General features: G+C 40.2%; 1 protein-coding gene across 1 annotated transcript in view; it reads left to right on the plus strand.

The window, feature by feature from the left end:
- The first annotated feature begins 930 nt into the window (after window positions 1-930).
- aacs (acetoacetyl-CoA synthetase) overlaps window positions 931-27,907 on the plus strand; it is a 35,035-nt gene continuing 8,058 nt past the window's right edge. Inside the window, exons 1-12 of the mRNA XM_070833485.1 lie at window positions 931-1,225; window positions 2,855-2,958; window positions 4,454-4,574; window positions 5,622-5,735; window positions 9,916-10,013; window positions 11,014-11,128; window positions 11,692-11,773; window positions 11,905-12,058; window positions 14,128-14,208; window positions 14,932-15,056; window positions 24,566-24,630; window positions 26,670-26,792. Coding sequence (XP_070689586.1) covers window positions 1,087-1,225; window positions 2,855-2,958; window positions 4,454-4,574; window positions 5,622-5,735; window positions 9,916-10,013; window positions 11,014-11,128; window positions 11,692-11,773; window positions 11,905-12,058; window positions 14,128-14,208; window positions 14,932-15,056; window positions 24,566-24,630; window positions 26,670-26,792 — 1,321 coding nt within the window. The 5' untranslated portion in view covers window positions 931-1,086. The remainder of the gene's footprint in view (window positions 1,226-2,854; window positions 2,959-4,453; window positions 4,575-5,621; window positions 5,736-9,915; window positions 10,014-11,013; window positions 11,129-11,691; window positions 11,774-11,904; window positions 12,059-14,127; window positions 14,209-14,931; window positions 15,057-24,565; window positions 24,631-26,669; window positions 26,793-27,907) is intronic.

Consider the following 27,907-nt stretch of genomic DNA (forward strand, 5'->3'; position numbering starts at 1 on the left):
TCTGTGTGGGTGGGTTAAAGAGCCCACCAAACGTATTTGCTGCATTTCTAAGCAAATGGATAATCTGACATTCATCTTGGCAAACAATCCCTTTGGTCAGTATGACCAATATTGGGTTACTATGCTTTTTCCATTTATTCAAGAGGTATATTTCAAAGAACAGGCATGAAGAGGTCTTGGAGTAATTTGCATACTTACCTAAAACATTTATTACATTTATTCCAGTAATAGGCCCACATTTGGCACAATAGTTGTAATTTAATTTGATATGTTGTTTGAATAAAACAGTGACAATGTGAAATGAAAAAAATAAATAAATAAAGTGGTGCAAGAGGTATTCATATCCCTATCTGTTTACTGTGAAATGTAAATGGTCTGTATTTGTCTAGCGCCTTTCTAATAATTTTGACGACTCAAAGTGCTTTTACATCACATCCTCATTCACACATCATTCATTCATTCAGGAGGAGGAATCAAACTTGCTTCAGGAGCAAGTTGGGGTTCAGTGTCTTGCCCAAGGACACGATGATGTCGTATAAAATGTAGACAATCACTTCAAATACCTCAGAATTGTGTTTAAGTGCTGAACTTGAATACATGTACTTGCATTCACACAAAATATTGTATACATACACTGTACAAGATTAAGATTATGGGTAGAATACTTTTATTTGACTTTACATATGCTTAATACACACATATATATATATATCTTTTTTATACTCAAGACTGAGAGACAGCCTCTCAGAGACTGTCATTATTGAGCACTAGAGTCATTAATATGCGCCCCCGTTGTATAACATTATGAACAACGGTGATGAACACTGTACGCTCCTGAACGCAGCACGCTCTCTACGTCATGACGCCGGGGCGTGGTCTGTCCGTTTTCCCTGGCCGCCCCATGCTTGTCTTTGACAGAGCGCCCTGCTAGCTGTCGCGTCCCGTAATTCCCCAGCTATTCAACCTAAGCATCTAGCCCGTGATCTCATTTAGCACTCGCCCGCACCGCAGGGACAGCTAGCTTCAGCAGGGCGCTCGGGACTCTCGCTAACCGGTGTTTGGCAGCCGAGAACAAAGGGGCTAAAGATGTCTAAAGACACGGAAGGCAAGAGCGAGAAAATTATGGACATGGAGAGCAAGGTGCTGTGGTACCCGGACTCCAAGAGGAACACACAGATGGACAAGTTTAGGATACAGGTCAACGGGGACTACGGGCTTAATCTGGGTGAGTAGAGAGGAGCGAGGAGGGCAGACAAGGAGCCACACAGAGAGAATGTGTCGGTGCAAGTCGGATGTTACTGAGCATACGAAGCTGGATATCCGAGCTAATGTTAAATAAAGACACAGAAACAGAAACAGTGCCCCCCCCCCCCCCATCAGCCCTACTCTGCTGTCTGAGCATGCACGTTGTATAATTACCTTACAGACAGCTTACTGCCACTGTCCAAAGATGCTTTGCAGCGCGGCGCTTCGAGCTGGCTTTGGTGCAGCCATTTGGCAATTTAAAGGGGGGGGGGGGGGTTAAAGAGACGGTGAGGCAGCATTAACACATGTCACATGCAGGAATAACAGTAGACTAATAAGACATTTAGATAGAAGATGGCCTCTTCCTTGCTCTCGGCTTTAAAAAAAAAAAAAAAAAAAAATAGAATTAGCTGTTTGTAACCACTGCAGCTTTGCTTTGCTCTCATGTTTGGATCACCTCCAGCCGAAAGAGAGCGGCCTGTTTCACTTGTCTCTTGTGTCAGTGTGTCCAATGTGAGACAACAGGGTCCTGGAGTAATGCAGAAAAACTTGATCCACCTTGTGCTGAATGACTAGAGAGGGAGAGAGAGAGTTATGTAATAGGGGAGAGATGGGAGTGACAGCTATGGCAGGTGTGTGTGTGTGTGTGTGTGTGTGTGTGTGTGTGTGTGTGTGTGTGAAATGAAAAAAGATAATAAGAATGTCAGAAATTGTGTTGAACGTGTATGCTCATTTTCATTTTTCAACTCTCTGAACACTTGATTTAAATTCATTGCATCTTCACTGAACCACAGTCCTCTTCTGTTCTCCTCTCTTCTCTCCTCTCTTTCAGTTTCTCTAGAGCCAGTTTGACTATTTTAACAGACATTTCGATTCTTAAAGATTCGCTATGCTACCGACCAAAGCAGCTGATAGAGAGGACAACTTTAAACCTTTAAACCAGTAGTTACTAACCTGGTAATTGGGGCCACACAAGGGTTAAATCTCAGGGGTCACAAGATGATTAATAACAAGTTAGGAAAAAAACTTTTTTTTTTTCACCCTTTATGAAATCCCACATTTATTTTTTTTTAAATGAATCTACGCCCCTGAAAACAAACCACCTGATAAGAGAAGACCAGTCTTTGGTTGATCTGCTTACAGCTCCCAGACACATGAAAGCTGATTACTGATTGTGAGTCAGCATTACTTGGCTATAAAGGGTCATAAGCCAAAAAGATTGGGAATCACCGCTTTAAATTATGCTTGGAGATCTGCCAGCATTTACCAGGTCACCCTGATCTGTGCCTTCCTTCCTGCTTGTCACTGGATGGTGGTGCATTAGCCAGAAAACGCCATTACCAGTGATTTTAATCTCAGGTTTAGAGACAAAAAGCCAGAGTTTTGATGGATATTAGTGGAACATGACAGCGACACGGCGGCTTATATCAACCCCCTGATGTTGCCTCTTTTTGCTTTAGTGTGACTTCTAACAATGTCTGATCTTCTCTTGTATTTGTCCAACTGTAGCTTTACATAATATGGTTGACCTAGTACTCACACCACTAAGTTAATATATTTGTTAGAAAATCCCTGATTGCTGAGTTCTCACTGATTCTCTGTCCTCTAGTCAACTACAATGATCTGTACCAGTGGTCAGTGGACAGCTACTCAGAGTTCTGGGCAGAGGTGTGGCGCTTCTGTGGAGTACTCAGCTCCAAACCATATGAAGAGGTGAGTCTGACCTTTTTGCTTTTTTAGCTGCCTGGCAGAGTAGAGAAGGTGACTTTTAAAGAGCCAACTTTCAACTTCAGCGTCTTTCAACTTTCTGCTGCAGCCTTAAGTAGTACATTAACCACGTTTTATGTTGTACCTCAAATGGTTTGTTCAAATGTAATACACAATTGTGTGCTGATGGGACTCATATTAAATGCTGGCACTTTTTCTTGCTTGATTTGAATGACTTACAGCACAGATATAATTTGTGTTGCAACACACTTACCCTTAAGCTATGTTGAACCAGGTTTTCTAAAGAGCGCTGAGTCTTTCCAGTCACGCGAAAGAGCTCAATGTCTGGATGGTTCACGTATCTGGTCATGTCCTGTCATCCTGCTCCACAGCCACAGTGTTTTGGGTTTTTAATGTGAAATCTTTATGTTCTCACATGAAGAGATTTAACATAATATTATTATATATATTCTAACAATAGTTACTACGGTCCATTGTTTGCTGAATATTTTAGTGTAACTATGACTACATAACTCATTTCGCCAGTAATTGCAATGCAAAGGCAGTGATCTGATATGATTCTTCCTACATGAGCTCCTTGAAAAGACAAATCTGCAGCTAAAACTTTGACTTTTTGTTGATTTTATGTTTCCAGCCCTGTTTGAAATTCGCTTTAAGGCTTACACAGGCCTTTCTGATGAATTTAGCTCATTTGTTAACAATAGATTTGCACCTTCTTTATCAAAAGCCAGTTGATAAAATTAGTTTACATTGAATTATATTAATTTGTGCTGGCATTGATTTATCTTATTCTCTTAATGTTGCTTAGTTCCAGGATATAGCCACTTCTGTGTGTGTGTGCAGTAATACACGATGTCTGAACCAGGCAGTGTGCCATGATGTCGACACACCCCTTCTGTACACATGGATAACACACTCCACGTCACGTTAGCCACGTTTTTTTTTTTTACCCACTTCATTCTCTCTTAGGTTTACAATCCTGACAGACATCAAATGGAAGACAGGAAGACAATTAACAAGTCAATCACACTGTTTTGTAACAGTGATGTACAGTAGGCTGTTTTTAATTTAACACAATGGGCTGTTACAGTGGTGGACGCCTGTGCTCGATTAGTGTCTTAGCTTTCATTTGTGTCCTCCATAATAGCTATTGTCAAGTGCAAAGCAGATACCTTCTCTCTCTGATCAGTCACATCTTTATTTACTTTTTGTGTTCCATTTTAGTTCATTTCATTGTACTATATTGTACGCTGTCCAATTAATCTAGATTTAGTTTCAGTCTATTTAATGAGAAAGAAAAAAAAAAAGATTAAAGTCAGGATGAGACTTAATTCAGTGCAGACAAAAGCACTAAAGTTTTAAAATGCAAGGTCTTGGTTAATGACAGCGCCGTGTCTCTCCTGTATGTGTGTGTGTGTGTATGTGTGTGTGTGTGTGTGTGTGTGTGTGTGTGTGTGTGTGTTTTGTGGGTGTTTACCAGGCGGTGGATGTATCCAAACGGATCTCAGATGTTCCAGAGTGGTTTAAAGGAGCTCGGCTAAACTACGCTGAGAACTTGCTCAAACATGCAGACCAGGACAAAGTGGCTCTCTATGCTGCAAGTAAGAATATGATGCTGATTAAAAGCTATGTGATATCTAGCAATATATGTGGCACAGTGCTGCACCTTGAATTATGGCTTTATTGATCTCCAGTTGGAATCAGATATTTAAAAGTCACGCACACATTTTCTTTTTATAGTTTCAGTCTCCCTCTTAAAAGACACAATTACACACTTGATTTATACAGGACCACTTCAGTTCCAATAGTATTTTTTTTTGCCTTACTTACTGTTTGTGTGTTCTGATGTTTTTGGAGCTCTCCCCATGATGAATTTTAACAGGATCTGGTCTCTTCCCTCCCAGTTTACCTGCGTGTGTCAGAGATTTTTGTCTCCTCACATAGATTGTACTTACTCTCTGCTATATTTAATCTTCACACGTTGTATTTGCAAATGAACTAAGCAGAAATAGATTTAGAGAGACACGAGAGGACAGGGTTGAGAGTGCATTTGAGTACAGAATCGATGCAGCGGTGAGCACAAGGCTGCACACGTCACTTTGTTATTAGATTAACTGCTGCTCCCTGCTCTATCTCTCAGGACTGTCGCATACTAATGGCTAGGCCTTTCTTTATTACCCTATCTCTGTGTGTGTGTGTATGAGGGAGAGTAAGCTTGTGCACACTCGCGTACACTGACACGCACGCACTGCCTTCCTCAGGAGCTGTAATGTCATTATGAGAAGGCCCATTGGTCACAATGCTGCGGAGCCTCTGTGAATGTCAATAAACTATTACTTAGTGAGACAAGAGGACTGTTCCTGTCTGTGGCTCTGTCCTGCCACGCTATCTGTCTCTATTTATATCTCCATCGCTCTCCCGCTGCTTTTCTCCCTGTGAATCTGAATTTCAGGGGTTTTGTTTGAATTTATGTTCATGGATAAATCAAAACAACACTCACAAAGTGGTGCACAAAATCTAAAATGTCCAAACCGATCAGAATATGTCCAGATGTCCTTAGTTGTCAGAAAACATATATATATATTTTGAAATGTGCATATTTATCCCTTACTGTGAATATGTCTGACTTTTCTCTTTTTCTGTACCAGCGGAGGCAAATGAGGAGATTGTGAAGGTGACATTTGGGGAGCTGAGGCGCGACGTGGCATTATTCGCTGCAGCCATGAGGAAGATGGGCATCCAGATTGGAGACAGGGTTGTAGGTGAGTCTCAGTGTTATTGCTCTCTGTCTCTAGGGGAAAACAGAGAGTATAGAAGAAATATAATCAGTATTTTCTATCAGCCAACTGAAGGCTGATTACCAACCTTATTAGAAGATAGATAGATTCATTGCTCTCCCCCTGACATATTTGGCTTTTGGCTGCCAGTCTTCTTCATCCTCTCCTTCACTCTCACTTCCCCCTTCTTCCTTATTTGAAACCTGTTGCAGCATGAGTTGGACGCGCTCTTTTGCCGTAGCTCTGCTTGTGTGTTTGTGCTCACTGGCAAGGAGGGCTGGCTGTCTTGGCTCAAGTCGCAGGTCTCTCTGAAAGCCCCCTTTCATTTTCTTCCAACGTTCATATTTGTACAGGGAGGAATGGCTCAGTGTGCATGTTTTTCTGCAGGTCCCCACTGTACAGTACATTCATCCAGATCTACACATTTACTGTATATCTAAATTTATACCAAACTAAACAGTGCAAACAATGAACAGCACCACTGCAGCAACTGGAGAACAAATCACAGAGCTTATCTTTTATTATGTAGCTTGTTGTTTATTGAGCCCTTTGTTCAGGAGACTCCTTGAAGGAAGAAAAAGTGATGTCTGGTGGCAAAAAGCAAGCCTGTGTTTGTTAAAACAGATCTGACTGCACTGAATCTTCTCTATCTGTGTCTCCGTTTCAGTCTCCGTCCTGTGCCACATGCCCAGTCATGACGCAGCACTGTATATTGAGCTGTTTGTATTGTGTCAGTATCAGGGGCTCAGTTTACGAAGTGGCTGCCAAATAGTAGCATCTCAGATGTCTGAACCGTTCAATCCAACAGAGCAGAAACAGAAGTTGCTTCAAAGAATGAACACGTCCAATACAAGCCTCTGCATTACAATCAGTTTTCCGATGGGTAAAGATGACAGAGAGCGGGCACAACAGTTAAGAGGTCACAGACAGTGCTTTAGTATTTTTTTAAACGAGTGTTCAAATGCCGAGCTAGAGAGAGTTGACAGGGAAAAGGACGCCTGGGTTGTACCACCAGTCCTTAACAGCACGAGCTTGGGAAAGGATGATAATCTGAGGATGAAAATTTGTCATCAGATTCACAAACGTAAGCATATAAAGAGCTATCTGGCTTCTGTCAACAACTGTAGTCATGAGCTTCCTGGTATGTCTATTTGATAATGAACTTACTGTGGGTAAGTGAAGCCAGGCCTAGGATGATGCCCTGAAATAAAATATCAAGAAACCTAAATTCCCCGGCCCTGGTATGTTCAAAAGGTAGCATGGCTGCTGTTCATGAGCTCATATTGAGCTACTCTGTCTAGGAATGACCAGGGTGTATGTGAAAGTTTATGTTTGCTCATAGGAAAGATGGATATTGCGGTAGGGAAATCCATTAGCTAAATGGCTTAAGCTCTGTGGGAATCTCATTACAAAGATGGGAGGGACGGAGGGAAGGACAAAAATGTAGAGGGAGCGGGAGAAACACAGAGGAAAAGAGAGAGATTTCTTGGCTCTTTTCTTCCTTCTCCCCATTACTTTCCCCACATATCTAAGCACAGATCTGTGTGTGTCTTTGAATGTGTGTGCTCACTTGTGTGTTGGAGGAAGATGTCCTTGTCCCCAGGTTGTAACTAAAATGTCTTGCCAGTGTCTGTAATCCAGGAGATATATTAGCACTTAGCTGATGAAGACACACACACACACACACACACACACACACACACACACACACACACACACACACACACACACACACACACACACACACACACACACACATCCCTTTCATGCACCTTTTACTTCCATTGCTCTTCCCCTTGGTCCTGTCATCCTCACTGTCACCCTCCACCCTGTATCCAGCCTTCACAACCACCGTTCTTCCACTGGGGGATGCATGTTCTTCTAATTTTGTGTCATCAAAAACACACAGGGGTCAGCACAGTATTTTAGTGTTGACTAATATGAGTGTGGAGCTGGAACAAAAGAAAAAGGTCAACTGTTGCACTTGCTTGCTCTTAGTAGATGTGGAACAGCAAACTGCTCTCACACATGTGGCCTGCTATTCCAAATGTGATCATGCTTGCAGGAATAAAAATGTGGCGGTGCCTGAAATTCATCATCATTAGTTGAGAATGACAAATTCGATGTGACTGAAAATCCAGCAGCAGTCTAGTCTAGTCGTTTTTTTTTTTTTTTCAAATCTCTTTGAACTCAGCACATGTCTGTCTGTGGCAGGACATGATGTACGACACCGACATTTAAAAGACAAAACCTTTTAAAGGACTCCTCCCAGAGTTTTCCAGAAGACTAAGAAACCTGTACCACCAACCATCCTGTTTTGCTGATCAACAGTAGGTTGTGTCAACAAACGCAGTAATGTGCCCACAAGGGCCGCCAAAAAGAACACCGCAAGCAAGTAAACAATGCACGATTAAAAAAAAATGCTTAGCAAATATTTTATGAGAAAGAAAGAAAAGGTGCTCAAGGAGAAACACAGTGTATTTTGGTGAGAAATACCAAATGTAAACATTGATTTGTTTACAGGACAACTCCACAGGGAATCTTAAATAACACGTCTACGATGACTTTATTTATTTCTTAACCATTTAAGCTGCCTGGTATAATCAAAGTTTTATTAGTTTTACCACAGAGCACCTTCGCAGGGGTTAAAAGACTTCCTCCTTCCTCCTACTCAAAGGGCTAAAACCTGAATTTGAATAAGAAGAATCCAACAAAGTCTTTTTTTTCCCTGCATCCTGTGTATCTGTTTCAGAAATTGGCAGGATATGAAAACAGTCGTCAAACGTTTGAACAATCGCATATGTGGCGTTGACGGATTGGTCACACCAAAGCACCCGTTAACATCCTGATGGGGAAGGTGGCTTTCATTCAGGGGGTTACCAACATGCACGTAGACCTGAAAAGTTTCAAGCAGCGTTGCAACAGCATAGCAAGATAGTGATTCATAAGAGTGGCCACAGAGGCAGTCAAGCAAGGTGTTGTAGTAAGATTATGATCCATGACGCTATTTGTCCTAGTCCAGAGTAAGAGGATAATAATTTATGAGAGTGCCTGTAGAGCCGCTGTAGCAGGATGGTGATCTGTCAGCGTTAGATATCTCCCAGGCAGCTTCCTGGTTTCAGAACGAGTCAGCAATAGAAACCAATAAACTCTGATTAGTCATGATTCATAAGAAGTGACAGTGTGGTTGTCGTCTGCCTTTGGTCAGACAGATTGCTTGGCTGGAACTACCGGCTGTATTATTGTTTTATCATGTCAGATTAGATACAGATAAAGGGAGCAGAGCTCCTGTGCTGAGCCTGTCCAATCCAGCGCTGTAAATCCAGCGAAGAGACATGATAGTATTGCGGTGAGATGAAGACTGTCTTTATATGGTACTGGCTGAAATTAACATGGGAATGAATGGTTATGAGATAATGGTAAGATTTTCGATTTGTGCATCCCAGTTCAGTATTCTTCATTTTCCATAGTGCAGTTGCCAATATGTCTCTGAGTCCATCCAGTGAAAAGTTATAGTGTCCTTGGGCACCATTTCCCATATTGATCAAGGAATATATCACAGCATGACAGCAGTTAAGATCTCAGCTCTGCTTGTTGTCAGGAATGCAATATTCTCACTGTCCTGGTTGATCTTCACCTCTTTTCTCCCTCTCTCTTTTTACATTTTGTCCTCTCCTCCTTTTATTCGGATACTTTTGTCAATATCTTTCTGTCTTCCTTTCTTCCCTCTTCCTCTGCTCTCTACCCACTGCATGGTATTCCGCATTTACAAGACAGAGACTACATGACAAATCCAATTGCTCTCATTTTATGACTGCTGGGTATTACGTAAACCTAGATGACAGAGAATCTAACAAACAATAGAATAATTCCTGATATTTCTGATAAATTCTTCTGCCATAATATACTTTATTTTTTGTACATACTAAATAAACTGTATTTTTCCACGCCGTATTTTATCCCAAAAGTACGAGTATAACTAAGCTCATGCATATGCATATTTGTTATATTTCGTACTTAGATCTATATGTTTATCAAAAGCCGTCATAGTCCTTAATTTTTAAACTCTACACACATCTTTAATCATTTACAATTAAACGAATCAAGTGGATTGTCACGTGAACTTAATGTCCTCCTTCTCTGTTTCTCTACTCTCCCACTTTAGGCTACCTTCCCAATGGTATCCATGCAGTGGAGGCCATGTTAGCAGCAGCCAGCATCGGAGCCATTTGGAGCTCCACGTCTGTTGACTTTGGTGTCAATGTAAGGACAGCACAGTGCTGTTTGTGGCTTGTGTTTCTTTATTAACCTATGTTTGAGTTCTAGTTTTTTTTTTTGTTCCACATTGGTTGAAGGTGAAACACTTCTTTGTCTCATTGTGTCTTCATTGTCATTCAAACTAGCCTATAAAGAAACAGTTTCCCATGCACGGGGGCTTTGAGACCCTTAATCTCAAGTTTACTTTGCAAGTACAAATAAACAAAACCAAAACTTCTTAATCTGGTTTAGTCATAGCATTTATATTTTCAGTATTAGTGTCAGAAAAGCAATTTATCTGTTCATCCTGGCAGAGCCCCCATCTTCAGTGATGAGTCATATTGAATCAATTCTCTTTTATCAATTCTTATAAGAGATTAATGATTTGGAACAAAACAGATTCACGCATCAAACAAAGTAAAGAGTAAAGGGGGAATGAGGTCTGTCAGTATCATGTGTGAGTGTAATTATCTTCCTCCTCCAGCAACTATTCCCTCAATGGTCTTTTTGTCATCCTGGTCTCTGCTTCCTTTTTCTGATGTGCTACTGCCTCATCTGGCAGATCAGAGAACTACACTTGGAGCAAAAACAATGTTTTTGCAGGAAGTTATTTGACAATGTCTTCCTAGTTTGCACTTTAAGTAGTAACGTTCACATGGTTACAGAGGTAAAGGTATATTGTGCAGACTCTTTTGAGCTCATCTTCTCCCTCTGAAACATATTATGCTCAGTCAGCGCTGCTTTCATGATCTGCATTAAATGATAGATTTTATTTTGCTGTGCTTTTCCTGTCAACTTAAATGTCCTCCGTTTTGGTTAAAAAAGGAGGACACGATTCCTTTCTATGCCACATGACCATCAGATTTATTCATTTCCTGTCATTTCCTGTGCAGTTTGTGCAGACTGGAGGGTTTTCTGTGGTTCTAATTACTTGCTCTTACACAACATTTTTATTATCTGTTTTAACCCTGTCTTTCTCTCTCGCTCTCTTTTTTTTTTATCTCAGGGTGTCCTCGACAGGTTCTCTCAAATCCAGCCCAAGCTGATCTTCTCTGTTTCTGCTGTGGTTTACAACGGCAAAACACACGACCACATGGAAAAGCTCATCAGTGTTGTCAAAGGTTGGCACCCGCATAATCTATCTGACCATACATTTTCTTCGGTTTCAAGATTCTGCTCTAATTCTAAGATTACAATCCATTCATTATAGAGTAATAATAAATACAGTTGGTTTCTTCAACCAATGGGGAGGGTAAAGCCTGCTGAAGTGACTGGAGTGTGTGAACTCATCCTGTGCCAACAATTTCTTGATATCGTTAAAGATGTTTTGGTCCCTTTACAGCAATTAGCCAAGAACTTAGAAGGAACGTATAAAGACAAATTAAGGGTAAGACCAGTAGAGGGGAGTGAAGTCGCTCCACTGGGTCTTACTAGTGTTCAAATTCAAAGTGTCAAAACAATTAATGCACAACAGACGCTGGATAGATGGAAAGCATGAAGTAGGATCTATTCATCTGCTATTACCAAGAGTTACCAAGTATTTCTTAGCTATGTAAAGTAAAATATGTTACATTTTAATGGAAATAAAACTGGGATTCCTGGGGAACCCTCTGACATTTATCATAAGTTTCTTCCTCTCTTTCTTTCTCTCTCTCTCTCTCCCTCTCTCTCTTTCTCTCAATAGGTCTGCCTGACCTTAAGAAAGTAGTAGTGATTCCGTACGCTCGCTCCAAACACGAGACTGACCTCTCCAAGATCCCCAACAGGTGTGTGTCTGTAGATACAACCACACTAAAGTGTTAAAACAGATATTTCTCATATGGCACAGAGCAGGTCAGAGATATCCTCCCTATATATTGTATTAACCTAATTTTCTTAATTAAATTTTTCTCTGCAGTGTATTTATAGATGATTTCTTGGCATCAGGGCGCGGTGAGCTCGACCAGTTCCCTCAGCTGGAGTTTGAGCAGCTTCCATTCAGTCATCCTCTGTTCATCATGTACTCCTCCGGCACCACAGGAGCTCCTAAATGTATGGTCCATTCTGCCGGGGTGAGAAACATCGTGGCCTCCCAATAGCCCAAAAACAGAATCATTGATCACTCTCCTCTTTGTTAACTGAGCTGGCACAAACACAGTGTCCCACAAACAGTGCTGATAGATTTCGAAATAATGGGAGGAATATTGCATCACAACGACTGACCCATTTGTCCTGATTGTCCGCTGTTCTTGTTTGCACTTATACAGCAACATATAATATCATCAATCCCTGATGAATATTCATTTTTTTATTGTTAAAAAATGCAATAAGGAACACATTTACAGTTCAAAACAGCAACGCTCTTGTTACTGTTTCTTTTGCCACATGAGTTAGATAGACCTCAGCTGTCTCTCTCTCATTCACTCACACACACTCACTCACTCACTCACTCACTCACTCATTCACTCACACACACAAACACGCTCTCTCTCACACACACTCTCACACACACACACACACACACACACTTGTGCTTGTCACATCTGTTTGCAATGCTCTCCTGGGTTGGCCCACATGTACAGTTCTATATACAGTTCTGTATTTGTAAAAAGCAGTTTAAAAAAAAAACATAAGGTCAATTTTGTAGCTTTTCTGGAGCTTTTGGTCATGGGAATATGATCTTAAATTCTAAGGTAATGAATGCTTCCATTATTTCAGTACTACAGCTGTTAAAGAGGTCGAGTTATGGTACACACACACTAGACACATTAAAGACACATTCAAAGCAAAACCACTGTTTTGAAAATGTGTCAGTGATTCAAGGACAGCCATTGTGGGAGTCCTTTTTCATGTCTTTATCCAGATTCTATCATACTTTATTTTAGTTATTTGTTTTTCTTAAGAAAAAGGACTCTGATTATCTAATTAATCTCATCAAATCATACCAAATGTTAAATCAGTCTTGACAGGAGTAGTAACTGTTATCCCAGTCATTTGGGTTTATATTGGATCTTCCACCACTAGATGGCAGCAAACCTCCATCAGCAGATCTTTGAAAGGTTATTCACTCTCAAGAGAGTGTAAGAGTGATTTTTTTTTTTTTTTCCTGCTGTATACCACATCTGAGTGAGGGAGAGTGTCAGATGAATGCATGATTTCAAAAAGACCAGTGCACTTAGAAGGCTGAAACAGCCAACATTCAAAATGGGTTGACACGCGCTCACAAATGCATTCACACATTTTCATAAAACAGTTGTCCTCCCCGTCTCTGACACACACCTGTTGTTTCTTTTCTCAATTTTCCTCTGTTTCTTGCCTCGCCTGTTCCCTCCCACTATCTTTCACATAATCTTTTTCCACTTTGTCTCCCCATTTTCAGACTCTTCTTAGATTTTTTTCCCCCTGCTTTACGTCGGCTTTCCTCTAACTCCCCTTATTCTCTTCCTCTCTGTCTCTACTCCCCCCCCCACCCTGTCTCTCCATGCTGCCGATAATTGGACAGTAATGCGTTGGTGAAAACATTTCGTATTGCGATGCTGGCAGTCCTCTCTGGCTCCACCAATTAGCCCCAGCACTGTTGTGCTTTCTGCTTTGTTATGGCTCTGTTAACATGCTGTCAGTAGCAAGATGGCACGCACCAAAGGACCGGTATGGCAGCTGAGTCCTGCCAAAGATTATATGCACAAATGCACACACGCACGCACATTACACACGGAGCACCTGTTTATACGAACAGGAACGTACACATAGGCTCAAAACTAAAGCACACATAGACACACACATTTGTATGGTTCATACCCACCACCAGCGATAATAACCTAGCCAGCTGTGATGGGTTGGTGACTGTGGGAGAATTCACACTTAACACAAATTGCCCTTTTTGTCAAAAGAAGTGCTTGTGTGTGCTGTGTGTAGTAGTTTGAGTCAGAGGCATTTTTTTTAGCACAACTGAAAATGGAGTTTATAAATGTTATTGAAAATAGATCATAATAAAGATGGCGTTTAAATTATAGTTCATTTATCAACAAAGGCAACAACCCAGACAGAGGTTACAATCAACAAATGTCAATGTCATGCATGAAGGTGTTAACAAAAACCTTAAACCAATTAAACTGTTCATTATGTCTCTCTGTCTCTGAAGGGGACACTGATCCAACACTTGAAAGAACACATTCTCCATGGCAATATGAACAGCAGTGACGTCATCATTTACTACACCACGGTATGTTCACAGTACAAATGACATCTTCACTGTACCATTATTTTCAAGACCTGGGGAACTCTCCACCGCGCTCTTGTTGTCTCCCCTCAGTTACCAGCAGGGGTAGAATGTTAAGTATTCTGGGATATTTTTAATCACAAGTCTGGTCACAAAGACACGTGTACACAAACAGATCTTGTCTAATGAGCAACACTGAGCTCTGAAGGTCATGAGCATAATTTTTAGTTGTTCCTAGAAGATTCAAGCTCCTTTTGATGATAAACACGGAGGAGCATCATTTCATGTTGATTAAAGCTATAATGTTTGTCTGGCATGGTGTGTGTGTGTGCTTGTGTGTTTCCACATGGATTTTTGACCTCAATGATAAATTATTTATCAGAATATTTGATTTTACTGCTAATTGGAATTTTAGAAGTACCTTATACAGTATATACGCATACAGTCACTTCAGTTTGCGTGTATATGGAGGCTGATGCCAAAGCAGTAGCTCTGAATGCAGTAAAAAGAGAAACATAGTTCTCAGACAAACTCACAGTCTGCAAGAGTTGTCCATTTAGCTACCCATTTATCCATGTAGATGAGAAAGGAGTGTTTATACCAGATAAACTGACCACTGTGTGGTGTGTGTGGTGTGTGTGGTGTGTGTGGTGTGTGTGGTGTGTGTGGTGTGTGTGGTGTGTGTGTGTGTGTGTGTGTGTGTGTGTGTGTGTGTGCTGTCCTTAGACCGGTTGGATGATGTGGAACTGGCTGGTGTCCGCTCTGGCAGTGGGAGCCTCTGTGGTTTTATATGACGGATCACCACTAATGCCCACACCCAATGTACTGTGGAACCTGACAGACCAGCTGGGGTGAGTTAGCCTCACACAAATGCACAAACAAACACACACACACGCACACACACAAAAGGGAGAGGCTGACAAAAGAAATGAATGACAATGACTGAATCAGGGTGTTTATTGCTTTCTGTTGGAAGTAGATTGTTTTTTATTTTAAACCCAAAATTAAAATTGGCCATTGAAAACATACCTTTGTTATCATTATATTAATATTTGGATCATAGCGATCATCTATGCAATTTCTCAACAAAGACATAAAGGAGTAATATACAAATGGGACTCCACATTAGCATACCTCTTTCATAGTAATAATTGGCTATACTAACAAAAAATAAAAGATAAAAATCATTAACAGTCATCATCATGTTTGTGTTAAAGCTTCAGAAATGTAATTGCCACAATTGCTTAAAGATTAAATCCACCCCACGAGCGCAGAATACCTTTTTCTCTACAGATTTACAATACCTATTGTAAGCCTAATTGAGTGCAGTTTCTACCAAGCCACGTTGCATTTGAAAACAAATGGTGCAACTGACGTCAGACTGCAATAAGAGCAAGAGAGGATTTTTCTTTTTTAATGTAATGTTAGGGAGGTGAAGAGTTGACAGACAGACAGACAGACAGACAGACACAAACCAGGGAGTGAAAGGAAAAAAGAGGGCGTTGGATATATAGACAGAGAATAAGAAAGAAAGGACTAGCAAAGGGTAAGGTTTTCCTTGGAGATTTTGTTGGTACCCACAGAATAGATAATGTGTTTACCTAATTGACAACTTGCACACACAAGAGTAAAGCCATGAATAAAGATTTCTGCTAGTTATAATGTGCATCGAAAACAGTGACTCTCAGCAACTGATTATATGATAAGCATTTATTATTTACCCACTAATTTATTACTCCTTATTTAAACGGGAGGAGAGAAGGGAAGAGGAGTTAAAACGGATGACTTTGTCAGAAAAGGAGACGAAAAGGAAAAACTGGGGAACTGGAGTATAGAGTGGGTAATGGAGATAATAATTTGCTTCATTTCTTTATTCCATAGATAGGAAAAGCTATTATTTGGTGTATAGTTGGAAAAACCTAATGGAATATAGGAACAGGCTTTTTTGAAATTGCCAAAATACGAGTTCTACAGTATCTAATAAATGTATTGAGATTAGGAGAAAATTTAATTGTAGATGAAGTTTAACAACTTTATTAATGATGAATTTAAAATAAAATCAGTCTTAATGTTTAAGCATACAAAAGACTCCAAACCTCCATATTGATTGCCACAGATGAGCTGCCCTGCTGTTATTTGGAAAGTGCACTGAGTCGGACTCAGCTGAAAAGGCTATTCTAAGTCAGCCAACCCCTAAGCCTGTTGTTATTGAGAGTGATGGTAATGTACATTTGGATCAACCAAATCCAATTCAAACTACAAAACAACAAAGCTGAAACCTAAAGTTTACCACCTATTTCAGAGGCTGTTTACACTATATGATGGTGCAATATGAACATCACATAGAAAGCTGGGGGGATTACGTATCATCTGATTTTGAAGTGACACAATTTCAGGGACAAACAATGGGTTTGATCAATATCGTGAAAAGATTTGGAGGACCGTTTGGTCCTGTGACACCAGTTTTAGACAGTGTGTAAAGTTTACACTGTAAAGCCACACCTACCTACTGCACTCTATATACCTTTTGACCTGTTTCCTTTTTATCATTCAAGAAATATTTATATTTGAAGTATTTTTGAAACACTGCAGGCTCACAATCAAAGCAGCACAGAGGATATTTACAGCAGTTACACTTGATAAATGTCCTGATACCTTCTCCCGCCACCCCCACCACTATCACCACCATAAAAAGCAGCTACTAAAGCCAGTATTGATCTTCTATTGTCTTTTGAAGACAGCAAGAAAAAAGAGGAAATGGTCAAGGATAATAGCGTGTGAGTGTATGTGTGCAGGCAGGCAGTTAATTTGGAGACAATAGGAGGGAAAATTGTGAGCATATATATTTTCCATGTGTTCCATTGTTTGCTTTATCTGTATCTCTGAAAAAGTTATGAGAGTGCGGGAGCTCTGCTTTTAGAGTTTAGAGAATTAAGTCAAATAGTTTCCCTTTTTGTATTTATTTTAAATGAAGCCGCTATGGAATATTCTATTTAACCTTCAATTCACTCACTCAGTCATTAATGTTGTTCATTTCATATGATTCCACAACAACATTTCACAGAAAATATACATCTAACTTATTTATATTTCATTACCAAAATAGCAGGGAGAAAACAAGTCTGGCTGTCTTTAAACAGAACACAAGGGGGATTTTTGAAGCGACATGATTGCATACGAAGTCAGTGGAAAGACAACAGTACTACGAGACACAGGTGGCTTGTAACAGAACAAATCGATGCAAAGGAGCGTCCCCATGAGTTGAAAATGTTTCAACTTGAGAGAAAAAAATCCCTCTGCTCTATGAATCTACCTGATAAACATACAGAGACAAGATCAGTCAGAGGTTGAGCTGAACACAAGCACACACACGGATCAATAACAGTTATCAGAGACGGTGGAGACCAAGTGAAATATAGTGTGTTCTGTGCTTTGTTCAAAATTTCTTTCAAATACTCAATATAAGCTAAATCATCCTATTTTTTGGTTACCGAAAACATAAATTTAGTTCAGCTTATAAGTTTAGCCTTTACTTTACAGTGTTCATCAATATTTCAAAAACATAACTGTAACAAAATACATTTGTGTCATCTGCAAACAAATTTGACATTTTACAAATACTATTTAATAAATGGGTGGAGGAAATCAGTGAGGAATTCTCTAAACCCTAAACCCCACCAAAAACACTCCTGATGCACCCTTCAGCCATATGACAGCCTAGTCATACAGTATGAGGCAGCTACTGGGTGTGAGTGTGCATAAGTGAGTGCACCCAGTCAACCTATGGTTATGAAAAATTATGAAAAATGCACTGTGGTCAGCAGAAGTAAATCCCTTAAAGACAGTGCTACCACAGTCTTCAGTGCAGTAGAGATGGCATATTGCCCTCAGCAAGGAAGGGAGTAATGGGGAGAAAGATTTGACACAGATGGGGAGAAGCGGTAGCCACAGAGCAAAGTGCCAAGAATTCTCAGTACTTCTACTGCCTGTACTCAGGACAGGATGTGATCGTGGATCCCAAAGCTAATGAGCCCCTTTCCCAGTTTTACCAAATATATTAGGACTGTCAACTGATGATTGGTTCCCTGGTAAATTAGCTGCTAGGAATTGTATCAATGTCTTCAGCTGTGTGTTAACATCGACAGTATTAGTTTGGTTTGTAGTAGCTTTTTGATGACATAAATAATTTTTTTCATCCGCACTGCTAACTAAAAAAAGAATTAAATTGATATATAGTTTAAAAAGGTTAGAAAACTGTTTGCAAAATTACCCACATAAAGTAATTCAATGGAGGGCTGCCAGTATGACAGAAAGATGGATAGAAGCTTTTAAAGTATGAGAAGATTTTTGAACCAATTAAGTGCTGATGTTGCCACCTCAGACACATTTTCCAGATCCCAGCACTGTGTGGAAGAACCCTCTGGGAGAGGCTGACAGCAAATTTTTTTACACCCTCTTCCTGATTTGAGGTTGGACGTTTTAATTGGGGCTAAATCTGTCAGAGTCTTGGAGAGTCTTAAACTTACATCGAGGCTTCCACCATTGCCTTGAATTTTGTCGGGTAGTTGTGGAATTGTCATAACTACTTTGCAGTTGAATTTGCCAACTGCCACATCATGTTTAACAATTGACATTTACAGTTTACTGCCTTTTATAGATTTTTTTTTTTTTTTAAAGATGGCATTTTTAATCACTGGAAAGTGGTGGCAGTTTTATAGAACAAACTTTCTATTTGCTGAAATGGGTTATAGCAGGGTTGCTTCTTTGAGAAAAATGAAAGGTGAGGGGAGACAAGACGGAAGACTTATTTTTGATTTATTTTTAGATGACCACTAGTTTTCTGTGCTTCACAAGATATTGAGTACCTGCTTGAGAGAGCCTGTCAACTAGTTTGAGCCTCTGTAGAAGATCTTTGAGTATAACTAAATTATAGCATAATATTGCATGAAATAGCCTACTGTATGTGTACGTATTTAAAATTCAAGAACTGTTAGAATGGGGCTTTGATTGGGGTGTCTTTATTCATTTAATCCTCTTGCATGTGATATAGTAATAGTGAAATATAATTTTGTAGCATGTTATAAGCTTAGAGACCTCAAAAAGTAGAAACCTCTATTCAATGTTGTATTAGACAATATTTGGCCTTGCTAAGCAGCTAAAACCCTTCCAGAAAGAAAATCAGTCACAAAATGTATTACAAAAGGATGTCATAGTCTCCACCAAGGCCATAGGGAAAACAAAAGCAGCAGCAATTCTGAGTAAAGGAAGCAAAAGGTTACAACATTTAGACTTGTGACAGGTGCCATGTATTCCACAGGACTCTGGACTCCTCTGTTTTCTCTGAGGATCCCCTTGTCTCTTCCATCTTTTGTCCATTATGTGTTGAGCTGATATGTCACAAAAGCTCCCTGCTATACATTTGTGCCAACTGTGGGAATGTTTCTTTTTTTCCAGTACCAAGCACAATTCTCAGTTATCCTTTTTGGAGGAAAAGATTACAGATATGCTTTAACAGATTGCATCTTGCCAGCTTAGTTACAGTGTTAGACATGTGGGCATAACAATGTAAAATATCCTCTTGTCTTCAAGCTGCATATAAATGTTGTCAACTGGTGGCTCACGTCTTCAACAAATCGTCTCCAGAGGTGACTGGAAACAACACCTGCACTTGTTTGAAGTGTTAAATGCAGCGTAATGATTTATTGCAAAAGAAAAAAACAAAAACATCGCCACATTAATTTTCATCCATGTCAACCTCCACTCTGCCTTTGATTGTCTGCCACAGGGTTAGAGTGTAGCACAAAAGCAGAACACTTTACAGCACAAAATAGAGAAATACTGAATGACAGAAAGAGTGAAGTGCTGATGGAAAAATCATTTTTTTTACATGTCGGTCTTCTCGGTAAAGCATGAGACATAACAATTGCTTTCCACGGAGCAGGGCTGAGGATCAGAATTGAGAGGAAGCAACCATGTTTTTAGAAAATGTAATAGTTGCACTAAAATAGTGCAGGAATTACATGGATGCTGTTTATCATTTTAGAATTTTTTTTTTTTATATATGTGGCAATAACACTAAGGTACCCTAATTTGACTTGAAAAAATGATGAAGCGCTTCATACTTTTAAAATTTGCAATTCTGTTAACAATTACACCATCAAACAATTGTTTGAAACTGCTTCTTTTAGCCCCAGACACCTGAGAAGAGATGGCCCATTTTTATATTGCAATTCTTCCTGGGGTGGACGATGAGTGCCAGAGTAGTTTCGAAAACATGCCCTGACAAGTGGGACTTCAATTGCTACATCATGACACGCATAGAGACGCATTAATGTAATAACTGCTCAGAGGTGCTCTTGTGTCTGATTGGCTTCAAGTGTCTTTTATTGACTCAGTAGCTTCCAATAACATGCCTCCCTTGAAACTGACACACAGGTACATTTACACATGCTGGCACACAGCTTTACAAACACACTCGCAGCTTCTCTTCCTGCCTCCATCCTAAACACCCAGTTAGCAGCCACACCTGGCCACCTGCCTCCAATCAGAATATAGTGATCATTGCCACGGTAGCCAGCAAGGGACAAATCCAGATTCATATGGGGGGGTCAGAGATGATGGATAGAATAAAGTGACTATGTGCATGCATGTTTTTCTGTTTGAATTTATGTGTGTTATCTGTAGACCATATGCCATTAACTATAGACCATATGCTCGCAATTCTGTTACTTAAATGAATGTTTGTAAGCACAGTAGAATCAAATTTTTATTTTTAAGATGAAGTTTTGTACTGTGTCACCTTTAAAGAATATGGAAATTAGATCTTGATTTGAAAACTGCAAGCTAACAGGAAATTGAATTTTAGAAATGCAAAGAATAAAATTCCTTAATCTTAAATTGTAATATAGAGTAAAAACTGTACATATTATGCCCACTGTTAAAGTGCATAGAAGGGTATATAATGAGGCAGATGTAGGAATTACTGATACAAATTTTGAATTAATATAGATGATCAACCAAATTGAAAATTTGGTCATTATATTAACTTAATTATTCCATTAATTTAATTTTTGTTACTATTTAAGCATACTGAGTACCCTTTTTCGTATGTAACAATATTCTCCATCCTTTCTCTTCTCCTTTACTAAAGCAAAAATAGATTTGATATTGCAGGAAAGCAAATAACCGTGCTGTGCAAGCCAATGTAAATTAAAGTGGAAGCAGACAACCTCTTTGCTTTAACTTATCATTATGAAGGAAATGTTGATTATACAGTGTAATGGCTATAGAATAGTGACAGTGCTGGTGTTTAGATTGGTTCCCTGTAAGCTTTGCTTGCACTATGCAATTCTGCAGCCACTGGGCTGGATTCCAGCAGGAAAAATGAAAACTCGATTTACAGCACAAAGGAAATGCATCCACCATTGTGCAACAATATCACCATTCAGATGGCATTTTTTGCACTTAATCAGTCAATAACATGTTTACTTATTAATACAACTGGATGTTTTACTCTGTCTGAGTCGTTGCACTGAGTTCAAGGTTTCCAGTTCGGATGGAGATTCTGACTTAGCAGTAGTGTTAGCAGAATGGATTCTTTCTACCTATCAATAACTTGCCCAAGCCACCTTCCTGGAGGGAAAAGTTCTCTGCCTCCACTTTAACTTGCAAACTTTTGCAATAAAGCACAGAAAATATAAAATGCATTTTAATCAGATTAATGTAGACAAAAGAAAGGAGTAAAAGTAAAGTAAATCAGCATTACAATGTGCTGTATTCTAGTAATCTCTCCAAACTGTTTAACCCTCATAGATCAAAGGGTGGACAATATGAGCATATAACTAATTGATGATTTGCCAAAAGCAGACATTCAAGTCTGGTTGGTTGAATCAGTGTCTTTTAAACAGTAATGAATTGAGATTTAGATTTACAGTGAAGATTATATCATGGTTTTAAAATGACTCATTCTATCATATATGATTTCAAGATCGTGGGCACAAAGGGGGGGCTAGGCAGAGGTGTGTGTAGGTGTACACATGCATAAGGCCCTGCACGTATCATTCACTTCATTCCATCTGAGATATTACTTCTTGGGACCTTTGCCCTTTTCCCCCCATCTGACCCCTCACTGCTTTCCTCGCCCTATCAACAACCTCTATTACCACCGATCGATTTTAACCTCTGAGAGCAAATCACATCTTTCACCCCAAACCAATTCCTGGTTATTTACCAATCAAGCATCGGACAGTTGTTTCTCGTCCAAGAGACAGATTCTTTTTGATCTTTTTTGATTGACAGATGCGGTTACCATAGCGATGTATTGGAGGCCATTTGATTGATTTGATGTCAACAAAAATAACTTGAAAAGACGGGAAGACACAGACTGAGACGCGAACGCACGCATCCACGGAGGCAGACTTTAAAAGGCCCTTTGTTTTAAAACTAACACTGCAGGGGAACACATAGAAGTGACGTTCTGTCACTTCTTGCCTTCCACATGTTATCCAGCTGTTGTCAGCTGTCAGGGTGGCTTCCATTCACACAGAGGAAAGCCACCTTCCGAAGTCATTTCATTTCAGGATCGCTGTGTGCAAACATCCCGTCAATATTCTCTTTTCTGAACTACTTCCTTGCGGAACATTTACAAAGGAGACATTTTGTCCTCTTATGGAAGGCAGACCATTATTGTGTTCGATTCTTTTTATTTGTTTGTTTCAGTCAAAAGTCAGCATTTCCTTGCTTTACATTTACCCAATGACACGCTCTCCTCTCCTGGGAGCTTCCTAGTACAACCAAGCTACTGAGCGGCTCCACTGGAGCGTATGGGATTAAGGGCAAAGGCTGTTCAGTAACTGTTGCGACTTCTTTTTAAAAATATTTTTACATTCAGCACACAGACATTGAAATCATGCCTTGTCACGTACACATTCAGGGCAACAAATGGAGCGTGGTCAGTTCAGGCTGAGCGATGAAGTCATTCTTGCTTTAGCTCCTTCGTTCATGCTTCGCCATCCGTGCCTCACTCATCATCTGCATCACTACCATCTAAACAGTAACAGCCAATCAAACACCACAGACGCATAAGTCGTTTGTAACGGTCTACATTCTAATGAGCAATATACATCATTTAGAATCTGCTAGTTTTGATTGTGTTATTCCCATTTGATTTGAACATTTAATAGGATGTTATCCAACTTTTTTCTTTTGTATTTGTCAGGGATGCAAAGCAGCAAAATTAAAGCAGGCACTGATTTGGTTTGCAATCACTTTCCATACATCTTCATTGTCTGCGCTTGTCAGCATGGCTCTAAATCTCCTTATTTTATTATGTCTCTGATATACCTGGACCTTCAGCACCAGAATTTCTCTCCTGCTCCAGTTTTGTTTTCGTTCAATTTCATATTATTTCATCACTATTTATACAGAACATTTTCATGCTGTAAATAACTAGATGTTAAATTATCATGTTAATTACTACTGAAAATAAGATTTTTCTGCCAAATTTAACAGTGTAACCATCGGCTATAAATGGTCAGTTTCTACAATTGTCTCCAACTTAATTTAACTTTTCTGCCCACTGACCATTTGGATTTTTCCAAAGATTTCACAGCTAGGAGTAGGCTCTAAAACATTGCGGCTCGCTTGCTATAATAACAGAGGAGCCAGACCTTACCGTCACGACTTAACTTAACTTAAATCTCATTGACGTAAAGCTGACTGGAAAGCTGTGTAAGCTTAGTGCCTCCTGATGACTGATACTGATACTGTAACACATTATATGGTCGCAAAGTGTGGCATAGAATTTCACAGCAGGGTGGGGGCCCTTTTTAAATGCTTCCACTGTATTTGCTTGCATTTTTCTTATTATGATAGTGAGAAGAGTCATGCCACTTGTTTGATTTTGAAGGACACAGTCTAGCATTCCTAGTGCAAATGGTAGTAAATGATCATGGTGTCACACAGTTTGTCAGCTGTCTGTCCATCCAATTATCTGTCCAACACTTTGGCCTTGAGGCAAAATGTGTTGTAAATGAGCAACCAGATTGCAATGAAATTTGGCGACAATATTCCTACCGCCCCAGCGGATGATTCATATCATCTGCTAATTTGGTTCTGTTGTTTAAAGTTTCTGCTGTCACAATGCAGAATACAGTACACATATGTAGGAGGGCTTTTGCAGCGACTGTCATTGTTGGCAACACTGACGCAAATTCTGTTGTTTCCCAAAATAACTTCCGCTTATGGGAAGTTAAATAATTTTTTTTTTCTTTTTTGTAAAAAAAAAAAAAAAAGAATGCCCCACTGATCCTTTATATTGGTATGCTTAAAAAATGAATTCCCATGTTTTTCTCTTCTCCAGCATCACTATCTTTGGTACCGGGGCCAAGTGGCTGTCTGTGCTGCAGGAGAGGAACCTGAAACCCGGTGAGTTGTGGTCACGGGCACAAACGTGCGCACACCCACATGAGCATGCACACGGACACCCAGAGACATGCGTGGACGCACACAAATAACGAGCAGAAAGTCAGAGAAATGCATTCACCCATATGCACGCACACACACACACACGCACACACGCACACACACAGCTGTTCTCTGAGAATAGAATGATAAGAGCAGATGAAAACAATAATGATTATTATAATGATGCTGTTTGACTCTAAATGTTTTCTTTATGCCATTTACCGTGTGAATCAGTAGTTTGCCCTGTGCTCTGGTGTTTGACACTAAATCGAATGGATAAAATTGCTGTTATGATAATTCATGAGTCATGGATAGGCCCAACTAATTGCTTTTAGTGTCACAGCTCTCTAGAGACAGAACCAGATCTCTACACATAATCAGAACTGTGCCAGTGTTTATGCGCCCTCCTGCTAACCTTCATCGATGCTCTTCTCTCTCTCTGCTATTTGTGCGACAAAAAAAAACCAAAAAAAAAAACGTCAGTTTAGAAATGCATGCTAAAATGATTGCTGCTGCGCTGAGCTCTTTCGCAAAGGTACATACCGGATTGTACGAGAACAAAACACGAGGCAATTCTTCAAATTGCTTGGCTCCAATCCTCGATTTGGTGTAAATTCAATCCATCAAGCAGTGATTATTTTGATGATATTTCAACTTTCATATGTGCGTCACACTAATGGCAGTGCAGTTCTTTTGGTGGGGAAATGACAAAGGAGTACTTGCTAAATTAGTTATGTAAGATAGCGTTTGGTTTACATAACTATATATAAAAGCTTTTGCTATTTATTTGTCATTTTCTTTATGTCCTCCCCTTCATCCCCTCATCTAAACTCTCCGACTGTCCATCATCATGTCAGTTACCACTTCTAACTAATGCAAAGGGCTTAGCTGTTTCCTTCCTTCCTTCCTTCCCCTCCCCATTCTCTTTCACTCTCCTCTCCTCTCCTCTCCTCTCGTCATGTTAAATTAGCACTTGTAACCAATGTTTATTGCATAAACAGTTGCTGTGTGTCTCAATTCCCAGTGCACTGTTATAATCACCACAAATCTTTATTCATGGCACCTGCTTTGTGTGTGTGTGTGTGTGTGTCTGTCTGCGTGTGTGTGTGTCTGCGTAACTTAGCTAAACAGTTTTGTGGCTAAACAGGAAGACACGAAAAACAAAATGTCCATGTACTGTTGCTCTTTCTGTCTCTTCCCCTGCCCCATCGCCTTTAGTCAGCCAGCCACTTGATCCATTTAGCACTGAGTGTGCATATGTTTGGATGCTTATTAGAGACAGAGAGCACGGCAGAGGGAGATGTGTGTGTTCTTGTGTATTTGCATATGTATGTGTGTTAGCATGCAAGCATGCCTCCAGTGGGCTGAGAAGGGTAGGGGAAGCATCTTCACTGGCTGCCCCAGCGGAGGGGCCCTTTTCTCTGGGCTGACATTTGGACTGGACACCTGGAGGCACGGTGGGAGGTAGCAAGGGTTCCCATTGTGTGTGTGTGTGTGTGTGTGTGTGTGTGTGTGTGTGTGTGTGTGTACGTGTGTGTTTATGGGTGAGGGTCGTTTGCTTGAAGGTTATTAGTTTGCAGGATATTATTGGCTTGTGGATTGGATGTGTGTCTGTGTGTGTGTTTTTATGACAAAGCGTACGCATGCATGGACCTCTGTGACTGATGTTAAAGGTGTGTGTGTGTGTGTTTGTGTGTGAGTTTATGGTAGAACATGCAAACCTGGATGCTGTGTCACATCAAACTGCATTAATACAATATGTAAGGGGGGTGGAGCTGTGTACAGGTGCATGCTTTTGTGTGTGTGTTTGTGTGGGTTCTTAATTTACTTGAAAATGGTCGCTGATTGTAATGAGGTTACATTTGAACATTTTCAGTGCCAGTTTTTGATAGATGACATACTTGATGCTGAGGGCCATTTTGTTATACTGCACAGCATATGTGTTTGCATTTTTAAAATTACTCTTCTGTCCCTTTTCCTTTTATCTCTTTCTCCCTTAGCGGAATCGCACAACCTCCAGTCTCTCCACACCATCCTGTCTACTGGATCTCCTCTCAAACCTCAGAGCTACGACTACGTCTACCGCTGCATCAAGAGCAACGTGCTGCTGGGCTCCATCTCAGGTGACTCACTGATGCTTTTTTTTTTTTTCTTTTTTCTAATACTTTAGGTTCCAACGAAGGGTACAACGAAGTAGCGGCAGTTATTCCAAATGTCTTTGGTGTCTATCACATTAACACAGACAGCTACAAAAAATGCAAAATAAATCAACAAAGGATCTGGTACTGACGCATTTGAGGACAATTTGTAAAAATAAACTGTATAGAACTGTATGTTTTCCTAACCACCCACAACACACACACACACGCACACACAAATGCAGGCCCTCTCAGCCCATTGTTATATTGACAGGGCAATAGAATGCTGTCTGTCTCTCTCTGTGAATCCTGAAACGTTTAACATTTAGCACAGCCTGGGTGACTGACGTATTGCGGACACACGCGCGCGCACACACACACACACACACACACACACACACACACACACACACACACACACACACACACACACACACACACACACACACACACACACACACACACACACATATTGAGTGGCAGCTTGGAACGTCACACATGCACAGACTAACAGCATCCAAGCACCACGTGCACACTGTGAATGACAACCCTGATGGGTATAGCATGTAGCCACACATACATCAAAATAAATTGCTGAAAAATTGCAAAGAAGAAGAGGTCTCGACACATGGTATTAATTTGCTCTGGCAGTCTGACGTCTCCCTCATAAACAGTAGAATACTGAGTTATAACTGACCCGTCTGATGTGTGTGTCGATATATTGTAGCAGCCTTGAGCCATTTGCACATGGTAAACACAGTGGGCGGGTGTACATAATGGAACTACACTCTGGCGCAACACCTCTCAAATCAGAGGCTGCAGATTTATCCACACATCTCTCCTGCTGCCCTCAGACCGTAGTCTGTTTAAATAAAGTGGATGTATCATTGCAGCAGAGAGCGAATTTTCTGGCTCCAAAATGAAGTCAGATTATAAGGAACATCAACGCGAACATGCCGACGCCCACAAAGCCAAACTTCAGGCTTCAAGCGGGCAGTCCATAAATCAGTGGGTGACTTCACGGTGGCTACGTCAACTTCTTACATACAGTCTCTGCTTCAGATGGCTGCTGGGATTTTATGAACTCAACTAGAGGATTT

This window comes from Pempheris klunzingeri, chromosome 7 (genome assembly GCF_042242105.1).
Source record: "Pempheris klunzingeri isolate RE-2024b chromosome 7, fPemKlu1.hap1, whole genome shotgun sequence".
Taxonomy (NCBI): domain Eukaryota; kingdom Metazoa; phylum Chordata; class Actinopteri; order Acropomatiformes; family Pempheridae; genus Pempheris; species Pempheris klunzingeri.